We start from the raw sequence: 13,372 nt of genomic DNA on the forward strand, positions 1-13,372 counted from the left end.
GTAAAACAGACCAGTACTGAAAATACATGAATCTGTTGATAACATCAGGGCTAAGGCCAAATCCCGGCACGTTAAACCAAATCCGTTCTGCAAATATCTTCTAGCTCCAAGCTGTATATAACTGCTCTTTTAATGCAGAGAAAATCCCTAAGTTGCTTCTACAAATTGTCACAAATCTACACAGCAAGTTTAAGCTTCCTAGTCAAAATGACTGTAGTGTCATGTACATGCCTGTGCAGTCCCTGAAGCACTCCCGTTCCACGACTGTACCTGTAGGGCAATAGAAAGCTCCTAAGCCCTATCTGGCTCTGTGATTGACAGTCCACTGATGCCTCTCTGATAAGATGGGAAGGGAATTCCTTGGGAGAGAGATAGATACTCAGACAGGTGCCAGGAGAAGAAGGTGGAGGTGAGGAAGAGATAGGGCAGGGAGACATAATGGTTGCGTGCCTTGATGAGTGAGCCCCCCCCATGGATAGTTATCACTGAGTGCCAACAGATCCTTCCACTACATTGGAGGGGGCTTCAGAGAGCGGCAGTACACTTCACCTACTCCCCCTCATCCCCCTCCCCAATCTCTCCTGCTTTAATCCCACACTTGCTTTATCTGTCTTTATTGGATCACTCTGTTTATTCCTGGATTATTTGTGCTGGATTAGAGTCAGGTGTTTATCTCACCATCGGTTAAGGAGCATGTCTTCATGCAGTTCCATCCCACGGCGCCGATTACAGGAACATGGATAAGGGACAAACGTGTTCTCTTGACTAGCACGGGTACAGTCAATAACAATGACTCAGGGGCTGTTGTCAGACTAAGACTGGCCTGACAGGGTTTAGATCAGAGAAGAGGTAGGTCACTGTGGGAAACTCAGGAATGCCCAGTGCTAACACACATCTGAGATAACTGAAGGTTTAGTGATAAGGTTTAGTGACCCGTAGGAGTGTAACGTTACCCAAATGCTAGGTCCTAAACATTGTCAATCTGTTCACGAAAGTCTTGTCTACACGACTGTGAAAACGACTAACAATGTATATTTGGGACTTTTGGGACATTTGATCATAAGTCCTATGAGTGCCCCTGTATTCATTTTGAGCGGTGGCAAACTGCCATTTACTTTAGCTAACTTTCTTCTTTTCATTTCTCAAACTCCCTGTACAAAAATACAGACAAATGAGCGGGAAAAAAGCGTTTTCGCTCATTTCATCTGATCAACCATAAATCATCCGTTTCCATAAAGTAGAAACGCCTCTGACTCAGATGTATTCTTCGTCTGACTGCATGCACCGAACCGTAACGTGCGTACCGTGATGATCAATACATGTACCGTTACACTCCCTAGTGTGTTGGAAGGAACTGTAGCTTCCAGTGCTAGCCCAGCAGCCCTTTCACTGCATGAATACAAGCTATGCAGAGCAATCTAAAGTGCATGTTTTTGCTTTTGCAGTTCAGAACACGGCGAGGGCACAGAGGATGGTGGAGGTCGATGGAGACCTGTTGGCACTACTCCAGAGCAGGATCAAGGATGCCACCCTGGTGTCTGGTGGGCATACCTGGGGTGAGATGGATGACGTTCGCCAACGGAAGCTCGAGCGCATGGCTGCCGTCCGCCAGCGAGAGCGACAGGCAGAAGAGGGCAATGATGTCAAGACCAAAGTCATGGTGAGGTCAATGTTGCACACTAGCCGCCTGTGTCTCAATTTCCAGCCGAGGCATTCCAATCACACCTTCCGCCTTAACTTGCAATTCAAATGGCCAACTGAAGCAAATAATCGGTTCAATTCCAGCGCACCGCGCTGTGAAATATGTCTTGGGAGGCCCTTGGCTATGGACAAGCCTCTTTTGTCAGCCACGGGGTTTAAATGATGGTGACAAAATGCCCCTCAGGCCTCAGTGTTCCAGCACCTGTACAGTCTGTGCTAATTGTTCTTGGGGCCCAGGGGCACTTCTTGTTTATTTGCCCCAGGGGTGCGCACGCCACAGAACATGAAGCTCTTCATCTGGGGAAGAACAATTATAACGCCCTATGCATGCCAGCACTCTACATTTCATCCAGTAAGAGGACGTCATTTTGTCAAAACGGGCTACAGTACAAAAAAAAGGAAAGAATTCAATGTATTGAGTTGCCATGTGACGTGTTTATCAAGAATCAACTAGAAAATGTTGGCCAGAGGTATTGTTTAGCGTGCTCTGGTCTGGTGTGGTGTGGTCTGGATCCATGTTGCTGCTCGTTCTTTACAAGTCGTGCTTAGCTGCTAACCTCCCCAGCTGTGGAAAGTGTTTGAATGGATCCAGTGTCTTATCTGCTGCCTTCTCCTCTCAGGGCAGGCGAGAGGAGCGTGCCCAGTTGGCGCGGGACTTGCGTCTGATCGAGGCTTACCGGGAGAGGTGCAAAGTGGAAGGCATTACCAACATGCTGAGCAGAGCCATCACCACCCAGCACACCATGTACGCCACTCTGGGAACCGCCGAGTTCTTTGAGTTTGTGCTCAAGAACCCCTACAACGTGCAGCACACCGTAACCATTGAGAGTGATGATAGAGAGCTCAGGTAAGCGTACAAGACCTTACTAACTTGAGGCACCTGTTTTCTTAGATGGTTTTGATGTGTTCCTCAAGCTTACTCATCCTTATGTGAGTGGATGTGTGTGTGTTCATTTGTGTACGAAAGAACCAGGCTTAGAACCACTGCATCTTCAGCAGCAACTTCTCCCCCCCCCCCCCCCCCCCGCCCACCCAACTTCAATCTCTCAGACCTCATTTATATTTCACACAAGCCTGCTACCCGAAATGAGCAAATGAGGGTTTCTGCGTAGCAATCAATTGCCCTTGAACCAGATGCATAGATTACGCCGAGCAAATACTGATACCCCTCCCCTCACCCCCCACCTTTAGCCTATTATGGCTAAAAAGGCACCACCCAATTCCTGTTTCTCTGTTCACTGGCCACGGCCCTGTAGTCCTCCATTATGGATTCCACTCAGGTCTTTGTGGGATTAGCATACCTCATGTTGATAAACAGTGGCTGGAGCGCCGTGCAGATGAATCATTACAGCATTAGCGCGGCCAACGGCATCTCTGGGTCTAATTGGAGATCAGGAGAACACCACAGCTGTGTGCCGAAAAGCAAGGATTCTTTCTCGGAAGCTTAAGGAGGATGTGTGTGTGTGGTGGGGGGAGGGGGGTGGGGGTTATGCAGAGGGGGAAGCAAGTGGTTAGCAGAGTTTTTACAAGAAGTCGATTTAGCCAACTTCTCCACATTTATGCTGTGCCAAGATCTGAGGAAAATCCCTCATGTTTTGAGGTCTTTGCAACCTGGGAAACCTGCAGGCTGCTCACATGGGTGCAACTTTGCTGTTCATCAATATTTCAGTTTCTATTTGGCAAGGATGTCTCGAGAGGTTAGAGGAGCATTGTAGGTTACCCTTCTCTGCAAACAAACACAGGTGAAAAGGTATGATCCCTGACCTGAATACTAGAGTCATGCTTTTAAGGAAGAGGAGAACAAAAAAATGAGCCCTTTGATGTTGTTTTGGTGCAGTTGGAACCCCCGCGGTCTTTCAGGTTGGAGAGAACATGTCCTCTACCTGTTGCCATCCATTTTACACAGCTCTGCTGTACTGGCTAGGTGGCACCAGGCCCCTGCCATTGCTGCAGGTGACCTTTATGCAATCCTGGAGAAGGGATTTTATTTAGTTATGTTCCTCCTTATTACCTCATGCTAAATCCTAATCCCTTTCTTCCGTCTGTTGCTGCCTCAAATGATCTTCTTCCAATGCCTTTCAACCTCCTCAGACAAACCTAGTATTCTTCCCAGACTCTCTCTCTCCTTCTCCCACTCTCTGCCTCTTTCCTCTATTATTCCCTTAATGTATTTCTGTCCGCACACATTTCTTTTATCCTTCCCTCGACTTAACTGTGGTGTAAAAACACACACACACTAACAGGCACGCTCATGCTCATCACTGTTTACATCAAACAAGTTTTGTCATTGTAATTAGCTACACACACGCTCTTTTGCTCCGACGAGAACTAGGAAGTGGGAAGACAGAATCACAGTGGGGCTCACTGGAAAATGGTTGTCGAGTCAGAACCCTAATTAAGCAAGGTGGAGTTTTTAGAAATTCATAAATTCTTCATCGTCTTTTGAGAGAAATTCGCTCCTCCAGGCCTGGGGCTTGACGCTTTGAAGTGAGAGCAGTCCCTTCCTTTATGTACTTACGCGTGAAATTTCTGCACTCAAAGAGCAGGAGGAAACGGAAAGCAGAACGCGGTACCCCAGTATGTGATATCTTTCCTTTTACACTCTCTGGAAATCCATTTTTGCAGGGGATGGAAGGTTTACAATGACCGATTATGAAACACTCCATCGGTAATTGAAAACAAGGCCTTCTACACTACTGTACTGTATACTGTTCTCTCTGTAAACTGTATACTGTAGGGTTCTCTTCGAAAACGGTGTACTGTAGACAAAATGTGCAAGCCCAGTATGCTCCTGCCTGTCTTGTTCACAGTGCTGGTAGAACTGTGCAATTAGTCTTTGTCTTAGTCAGGGTTGACCTGGTAATGTATTATTTAACTCTATTATTAATTGTTAGTATTACGATTAGGGTAATGGTAACTGGAAAAATGACTGAAGTAACAGTACGTATCTGATCAAACTTCAATTGCACTGTAATTTGTTGTCATTACTGGTATAAAACATGAAATGTCTCTCCTATCCATTCCCCTCCGTTCAGTGTCATCACAGACTCAGCAGAGTGGAGACATTTCAAGGACCTGACCAAAACCTTGACCCCTCTGGAGGAGAACATGTTTCAGCTGAAAGGGGGGAACACCCTAACGCCCCAGGTTTACCTCCGGCCTAAAGAGAGTGTCTATATCCCCCTCAAATACCAGACGTTCTACTCACAGCACTCTGCCGTACCCCAGGTACATGTCACCATGGCAACCCAGAAACACCAGATACTAAGGCAGCAGCAGTCTGAGCCTTAGGGATATTAATGAGGCTCTGACTTCTACTCTACAAGGGCGAGTTATGCAAATATGACAGTAAGGGTTAAACATGGCACAGTAGATTATTCGCACAGGGGATTTGGCAGGTTAATACTGTTCATATTTGAATCCCATGATATAGGCAATATTGATGAAAGTCTTATATCGAGTTCATGAAGGTCTCATCAAAACTTCATGAAACTGTCAAATCTTGTAACCCAGATGATTTGCCTGATAAAGAAATTATACATACATGGATGAATTCATTTATCTAAATATTTGACCCGTCTATGACTGGAACATCAATTCATCCATGTATTGAGCATTGATTCATCTATGTTTTGAAATTCATGCAGCTGTAATCAGCATTGATTCATCGACAGTATGTATTTTGAATTGATTCAAGTTTTTGGCTCCTCACAGGGACCAAGTTTCCTTCCCACAGGCAGACAAGCTCAGGTGGCTAAGAAGCACCAGTCCAACACCATACTGGCCAAGACAGTCAAGGTATGGATGCACAGGACCATGATAGTTGTCTTCTCAAAAAAAAATCAGTTTGCTTGTATGGCAACATTAGATGACAGCCCTTTTCTCTGTGTTATGGTCGTAAATTCCTATTTGAACCATCTGTAGGCTGGAGTTCTGATACGCTATGGATCTGAGATGCATTACAGACAGATAATCCGTTTTTCTTAAACCTCCTACAGTGCCATTGCCAATGATTATTTCTGATCATTCAGTTTTGGGGAATATTGAGTTATGAAAGAGACATTGGTCAGTGGCTCTTGGTTGTGTGCTTCATATTGGTAGTTTACCAGAAACAACCTCCACATACGCAGCAGAAACTATATATACCGTGAAGAGAGTTGCGTTTATTCGACATGTGCACACGATTTCCCATAATGCATTAGTGCAAGTACAAGCTTGCTGCAACACTGACAGAATAAAAAAGTGCAGACCTCTCCATTGCATTGGGTGATGTAATATTTGCTAAGATGCCTGTGGCTGTGTTGCCAGTGTGTCAGTCTTCCAGCATTGCTCCTCAGTGCAGGCTTCCTGTCAGAGGTCAGTCCAGATCAAACCCATGGCCCTCTGAAACTGACAATCCCAACAGCTGTCAATGTGCCAAATCTGGCAACCCTGTCAGTCCCATCATCAAAGTGAGACACAACTCAAGGGCTGGAGGTTGCAGGGGGCTCACAATATGCCATGTCATGGTTCAGGTTTTGGTGTCATCAGTTTGTTGTGGATGTGACAGTGAGTCTGTGGGTATTGGCTCAACATGCTGTCATCATAGGTCGGCAAAAGTTGTTCATTTATTATATTCACTTATACTTTTTCAACATCCTGTTCCCATGTGGCCTTACCTGGCCAGGTGACATTCAGGTCAGAGGACGGCAAGCCTCTGGCCATCTGCCAAGTGAAGGTGGAGCCCACGCCCTCTATGGTGGATCAGTCCATCCGCTTCTACCACCCCGAGGGCTGCTTCCTGAAGAAGTCTCTCCGCCTTTCCCCCTGGGAGGACCCAGCAGGTGTGGATCATTAGCCCCGTTAGCCCCTGCTCCGGTCGCTAGCCCCTCTCCGCTGTGTTGCACAGACAGACACACACACACATGATGCCATCAGGTGTTGTGCTAAATGATGTTTGCTCTTTCTGTTGGCCTTTTAAAATCGTTTTTCCTCTCTTTCTTGCCCTCTTTCTCTCTCTCTCTCTCTCTCTCTCTCTTGCTTTCTACCTCTTGCTCTCTTTCTTACCCTCCTTCTTACCCTCCCTCTCTCCTGTTTGCATATATGTCTCTTCCAACACTAACACTACCTGGCGTTGCTGGTACTATGGGACAGCAGCAGGAGACTCAGATGCTGGAACTACCATCTCAGTGCGCTGCAGTGACCCCAATGTCATCTGTGAAACAAGGCTATTGGTGAGAGAGTGGAATTTGCACCATATTAAAAAGGCTGCTGCTAAAATTAGATGCAAGTTAATTAAGGTATTCATTAGCCTAAGGTGGTCATATTTCTGTAAGTCAAAAAGAGGCAAACAGAAAGAAAAAAACGTACGCATACATAAATGAACAAAATGAAAGCACCTTAGGTGTCAACCGTTTGATCTTTTCACAAAAGATTGAGGAATGAACTTTGTAGGAATGCAGTGTAGCACAATGGAGTGAATAAGAGATTTGCATACATGTTTAAGTCTTTGCAATTTATTCTTTCATTTCTAGGCAAAAGGGGAGCCTCAAGATCTGTATTTAAAAGTTCCAGGATGTCCCAGTCCACAAGTCAAAAAGTTCTTCCTCATAATCTACACGTATGTATTGCACACACACACTCACACGTACACATGCACACTTGGCCCAGCATGGAGATGTGGTAATGCTCGTTCCACAATGTTTAACTGATTACCTTGTTCATGCAGACTTAATCTCATTGACTTAATCAGGATGTGGGATCTGCTGATTGCTACACGTGGCAAAATCCATTTCTTCATCAGACTTTAACTGCCATGCTCTTCTTGGCCTGTAATCTTAAGGGAGGGTTAAAGAGATGACCTCACCACCCTCTCCTTTCCCCTCATTCCACTTTCAAAGAGAACTATAACTAAAGCCAATGACAGGGATTTCTTCCTCCCAGTAAGATCCAGTGTGAATGAGGAGATGAAGATGTCAGAACCGTCTCTTGTGATATCACCATAGCGATAAATCAACTCCTATCAGCGCTCCAATCTTCCCATGGAAATAAATTGTCTATGATAATGTCTCCATAGCGATAAGTGGCTGGCAACGCCCTTCCAGATATGGCTGGTGTATATCCACTTCCTGCAGAGAGTGGATCTGAGCTGCTACTCTGGCCAGCAGACCTGTCAATCACTGGTGCTGAGGGGCACCCAAGCCATCCGGAAGGTCAAATGCTACGTGTCTCATCAGCTGGAGGTCGAGGTATGGGTTTCTGAGAAACAGTCAGTGTCTGACATATATCCGACAATCGTGTGACAAACATGTAAACACAACAATATCCCTGTCAGTTTGAGATCTGTCCTTCCTGTAACATGAATAAGTGTTGGAAGACCTACTCAATGTATTTGAAAATCTAAGTAAATAGAAGTGAATAGTGAAATGAACCAGTTGGAAAACTCTCTCACTTTCTCTTCTCCTCAAACCTCGTTTTTCTCTCACTCCTACCACCCTCCATCTCTGGCTACCTGTGTGTGCCCCCACACTCCTCGTCCACCCACCCCTCCTTAGATGGACCCAGCTGGGGTGTTTGTGCTCCCCCCTGGGGCTGTGCAGGAGGTGCAGCTGCGTGTGCAGCCTCGTAAGCCAGGCAGCAAGTTTGTCTTCCTCAGCGTGGTGGATGTGGAGCACCACACCCTGCTCACAGGCTGGCTTCTATGTCTCAACATTCAAAAGCCCCTTCTTTCCAAGGTAAACCCATCAAAGCTTATTGAGTTTTACCTTGAAAACACACACACACATACTTTAAACACTCCCACTCACACACAAACACATAATCCTTCACAATGGTCTTGAAACCATGATGTTGTTTGTCACTGAACTCCCGTAAAAGACAATGACACTCTTGGAACTGGTAGTCGGTGTGCCCAGAAGGGACTTTCTCAGTTAAAGGGACAGTTAAGTAAAAAGTGTCCTTGCTTCCATCTTTTATGTACTGTATCTACTATAATACAGGCAACTGAAATGCAACATAACAAAGTCTTGAAAATTGAACAAAAATGACTATATTTAGCTTAAACAGAATGTTGTCGCTGTCGCTTTTCTACATAATCATACAGTGGAAGTATTCCATACAGTGGATGTATTCTACAATTTTGTCATTTGTGCACATGCAATGGGACTTGGTTTTATAAAAAACGATTCTTATCAAACTACATTGCAATACCAATCAAAGTCAATCATAGGGAGTCAGGTGGCTGAGCGGTTAGAGAATCGGGCTAGTAATCAGAAGGTCGCTGGTTTGATTCCCAGCCGTGTCAAATGACGTTGTATCCTTGGGCAAGGCCCAAGTTTCACCCTACTTGCCTCGGGGGGAATGTCCCTGTACTTACTGTAAGTCGCTCTGGATAAGAGCGTCTGCTAAATGACTAAATGTAAAGTCGCTCTAAGGATTAATGTTATCTTTCCACAGTGATTTTACATACTAATCTGATAATAAGTATCCTCTGAAGAATCTAAATCAGGATAACCATTATGAATAATATTCCTAGGCTTTGGGAATGTATCCTACTTTTTTTAATATAAGAACACAAAGAACAGAATTATTGACATAAATACTGTATGACATGCTGTGGGCTTCAATTTGTTGCATCCCGACAGTGTCTTTAATGGTTTCATTTGTATCACTTGTGTCCTTGGTTGTGTTTTGACCTGTGTTTAACATGGCTCACAACCACTAGAGTCTTACCTCTGCTCTGTTTGCCAGAGTAGAGAGTAGTTACCGCTAGAGTCTAAAGCCAGGTTAATATTTCATCTAATGTCAGGGTCTGGGTAGGGTGAGCTGGTCTGAGGGCTGTGCCTAAAGGCAATGTCTACCACAAGGGTGTGTGTGTGTGTTTGTGTGCCTGTGTGAATCATCCAGGCGTTTGAGGTGTCGGTCCCTGTTGGGAAGGGCCGGGGCAGCACCAGGAAGCTCACATACACCAACCCCTACACCAGCAGCAGAGTCTTCCGACTGCACTCCGACCACCCAGACCTTCTTCAGTTCAAAGAAGACCACTTTGAGGTGTATATATATGTGTACTCAAAACCAGTAAGATATTTTATGGGGAAAAAGATGTAGTAGACAAGGTTATAGGGTAACTAGTTACCAGTTCTGTATTCAGGTAGCCCACTAAGTCCCATGCTAAGGAACAGCCCCCAGCCTGACCAATGATCTTACACCACCTTCCTCATTTGGCTCTAGGACAAACAGTTGATGTGTGCCTTGTTTAGTTTATATGAAGTAATAGGGGGAAATAATGAAGCCATTAGGAGTGTTGATTTATTTCCATGTTCAGTCATTACCCCTAGTGTCTCTAATAGAAGATTCATTGACTCATAAACAAGTCATAAACATGAGACATAAACTAGTCATCAACATCATTGGCTTTCATTTGCTGTCATTTGCTGAGGTGTAATATAACATCAGTGCAAATGGTGTAGCAGTGATTTAAATGAATAGGGTTGAAATGAACTCCAAACAGTTTGACTCCAAACAGCAGCAAAATGCCAAATAGCAGAGAGAAAATAAGCAGCTGTATCAGCATGACTCCAGGTGCTGTGGTCCCTAAAGAACTTATTAGATCTACAGTAGATGTTAAAAAATGTGAATGGACACACTTGTCCTTCTTGAAGTAACTACCCAGCCATTATAAAAACAATCGTGAGGCCAAAAGCGCAGCGGAGATCAATACAGCCATGCTTTTTGGAAGATTACACAGTAAATCCTAAACATTGACCCATATATATCTTAGAAGGCCAATAAAGAGAAATAGCAGAATAATTTAGCCCTCACTGAAATGGTATTGCCAAAAAATGTCCGCATACAACATTTTGAACAGTACAAGCTGCAAACAAATGCTAAGCATATAGAACTTTGTTAATAGGGGCCCTATATTACAAACTTCATCAAAGTAATACACTGACTTTAGTTAATTTGGGTGAGCGTATGTAGTGGAGAGAGCTTAAGCATGGCAGAAAACAGCACGCTTTTGTGAAAACTGTTCTTGTTTCCTTCACATAATTATTCTGTTATTCAAGTAGACTTTTATTTAATTCGATAATTAGAGTCAACCTCTATTTTGATGGGAGGTTTCAGACAAAGCCGTTGTTGTCATCTCATTCAGCGTTTCCCCATGGATGTTTTGTATTGTTGGGCTGAGAGCATCATACACAACCAGGAATCCAATTTAAAAAAAATAGTACCATGGCAAACTTACCCTAAAGGCTCACTTGAAAATTTGATCATTTGCACAATCATTCCTTTGAAAATGCAATGGCTGAATATTGATGTGGTGAAAGATGTCTGAATTTAGCTTGTGGGCCTGTCTTCAGGTGGGGGGAGGGCAGAGCTATGTCATCGGACTGCGCTTTGCCTCCAGCCAGAGTCCCGGGTGCCAAGAAATCTACGTCTACGTCAACAACCAGGAGGAGAAGACAGAGGAGACCTTTTGTGTGAAAGTCAAGTACTCCTGAGAGTCATCTCCATTCTGAACCGGGCCCCTTAGCAACTACTGTAAAGTTGTAACGTTGACAATATTTGGTTCAAGCAATTACTGAAAGTGTCAAGCATTTAAAGTAGATGGCTCAGTGCCATTAAAGGTACATTGCATAAAAAATAACAATTTGAAGCTAGATAAGGAGTACAAATTAGAAAGTTAGACGTGATCATTTGGATATTATACTGTGTGTGTGGGTGTTTAAAGTAAGTGATTGTCTGCTGTTTGAGACAAATGTTCCTGCAATGCTATTTAAAGCAATAACTTTGCACATGGGTGGAGAAGTCATGCAGCTAACAATATACTGGCAATTTCACCTAAATATGTAGGTCATGTTTCAAAAATCCAAAGTAAAGTCTTCACATGATGCCAAAAGAAAATACCCTGAAGAGTGAGCTTGTTCATTTTAAAGTCTCTCTCCCTCTCTCTCTCTCTCTCTCTCTCTCTCTCTCTCTCTCTCTCTCTCTCTCTCTCTCTCTCTCTCTCTCTCTCTCTCTCTCTCTCTCTCTCTCTCTCTCTCTCTCTCTCTCTCTCTCTCTCTCTCTCTCTCTCTCTCTCTCTCACTCTATCACTCTGTCTCTCTTCCTCTCCACACACACAATCACAAAGCAGCCAAGAGTGACTTGGCTGTAAATATATATTATACATACACAGTCCCAACAATTTATGCCCAGGATCTGAATTCTCTTCTTTATTTCGAAGGTTATTCATTTTTCTTATCCACTCAAGGTGCATGTCACAATATCATGTGACTACTGTATACACAACAGTTTGTTCATTGATCAAGAGGGAGTATACCTCCCCACCACACACTTAAAGACGCACACAAAGGCACACACAGAAGCACACACACCTGTTCCATGTTTCCAAGGTCATAATTAGATGTGCCATAATGAGGTGCTCTTTTCAACAGGGCTTGCATCTCTTCAGATAGACCTCATTAACATCGGCACCCTTTAAACCTCCTCCCCTTTCTCTCTTTTTGCTCACTCCTTTGTCTATTCCCCCCCCCTTCTCTCTCTATTTCTCTTGTCAACATGCTTCACTATAAGAGAGAGAGCGCCCAGGCCTTCCCTTGCACATTCTGTCAACAACCCCCGTCTTATGTAACTCTGTGTTACACAATCCCCCCTCCCTCCCTTTCTTTCTCATTAGAATGCAGGCAGCAGGGAGCGTCGGCTCGTTGTGAGGGAAAGGAGAAAGACTCCTAAACTGGAGGTACGAAGTAGCATTTACGTTCAGTCCTTTTGTGCATTTCTAGTCTCATGGACCTCCAATAATTCAAAAGCCCACTGGCAGCTAGTTTTAAGACACAGTTAAGACTACTTAGTCAGGGCTAAAATGTCCCCATCGCCAACTGACCTCTCCTAGGAAATATCTAAAGACTTTGACAAAAATAACAATCTCAAATACATTTTGTTCCTCTGAGCGGGCAGTGAAACTGATGCCTCATTAGCTGTTTGTCCGGTGCTGCTGCTGCTGCCGACAGCATTTACGCCTAAGTGCAGTGGCATAGTCAGCGCACGCTGTCTGCCCTGCTTGTTACTGGGGATGAAGTGCTTATGTCTAGTGCACTAAAGAGAAGTTACCCTGATATGCTGTTAGCTGGAGGAATGGCTGTTGTTTTCTTAACTATGTAGGTGTGCAAACCTCAAATCACCTCAGAAGCGCCGGCCGTCGGGACATGGATAAGCCGTGAATGTGTGTTTATGTCCATCTTGTGGAGGGGCCATGATGTCAAAGGCAGGGTCCAAGCATGTATCAGCCCTCTCTCGGGTACACGACTCGGCAGGAATTCAGCCTAGCTGTCTGTTGCTGACTGGTGAAGTGGATGAGTGGGAGGGTGTGTGATTGTGCCAGCGTATGTTTGTCTGCTTTTCTGTTTACTTCCAAGTGCGTGTGCGTGGGGAGTCAGGTGGCTGAGCGGTGAGGGAAGCGGGCTAGTAATCAGAAGGTTGCCAGTTCGATTCCCCGGCAGTGCCAAATGACGTTGTGTCCTTGGGCAAGGCACTTCACCCTACTTGCCTCGGGGGGAATGTCCCTGTTGTAAGTCGCTCTGGATAAGAGCGTCTGCAAAATGACTAAATGTAAATGTGTGTGCAAGGGAGAGACAAGAGAGCGTGAACAATACTGTTGTGAATGTACACTCTGCCGCTCACCGCTGGGTCG

General features: G+C 44.7%; 2 protein-coding genes across 2 annotated transcripts in view; both read left to right on the forward strand.

Moving 5' to 3' along the window:
• The window catches only part of nphp4 (nephronophthisis 4), a 71,113-nt gene extending 59,572 nt beyond the window's left edge, over positions 1 to 11,541 (forward strand). Inside the window, exons 19-29 of the mRNA XM_067239511.1 lie at positions 1,446 to 1,660; positions 2,322 to 2,548; positions 4,737 to 4,929; positions 5,416 to 5,499; positions 6,368 to 6,524; positions 6,835 to 6,914; positions 7,215 to 7,300; positions 7,757 to 7,928; positions 8,235 to 8,414; positions 9,586 to 9,729; positions 11,040 to 11,541. Of these exons, the coding sequence (XP_067095612.1) occupies positions 1,446 to 1,660; positions 2,322 to 2,548; positions 4,737 to 4,929; positions 5,416 to 5,499; positions 6,368 to 6,524; positions 6,835 to 6,914; positions 7,215 to 7,300; positions 7,757 to 7,928; positions 8,235 to 8,414; positions 9,586 to 9,729; positions 11,040 to 11,180 (1,679 nt within the window). The 3' untranslated portion in view covers positions 11,181 to 11,541. The remainder of the gene's footprint in view (positions 1 to 1,445; positions 1,661 to 2,321; positions 2,549 to 4,736; positions 4,930 to 5,415; positions 5,500 to 6,367; positions 6,525 to 6,834; positions 6,915 to 7,214; positions 7,301 to 7,756; positions 7,929 to 8,234; positions 8,415 to 9,585; positions 9,730 to 11,039) is intronic.
• Positions 1 to 13,372, forward strand: part of nadka (NAD kinase a) — a 265,406-nt gene that overhangs the window by 30,229 nt on the left and 221,805 nt on the right. The window lies entirely within an intron of this gene.

Source organism: Osmerus mordax, chromosome 7, assembly GCF_038355195.1.
Source record: "Osmerus mordax isolate fOsmMor3 chromosome 7, fOsmMor3.pri, whole genome shotgun sequence".
NCBI lineage: Eukaryota > Metazoa > Chordata > Actinopteri > Osmeriformes > Osmeridae > Osmerus > Osmerus mordax.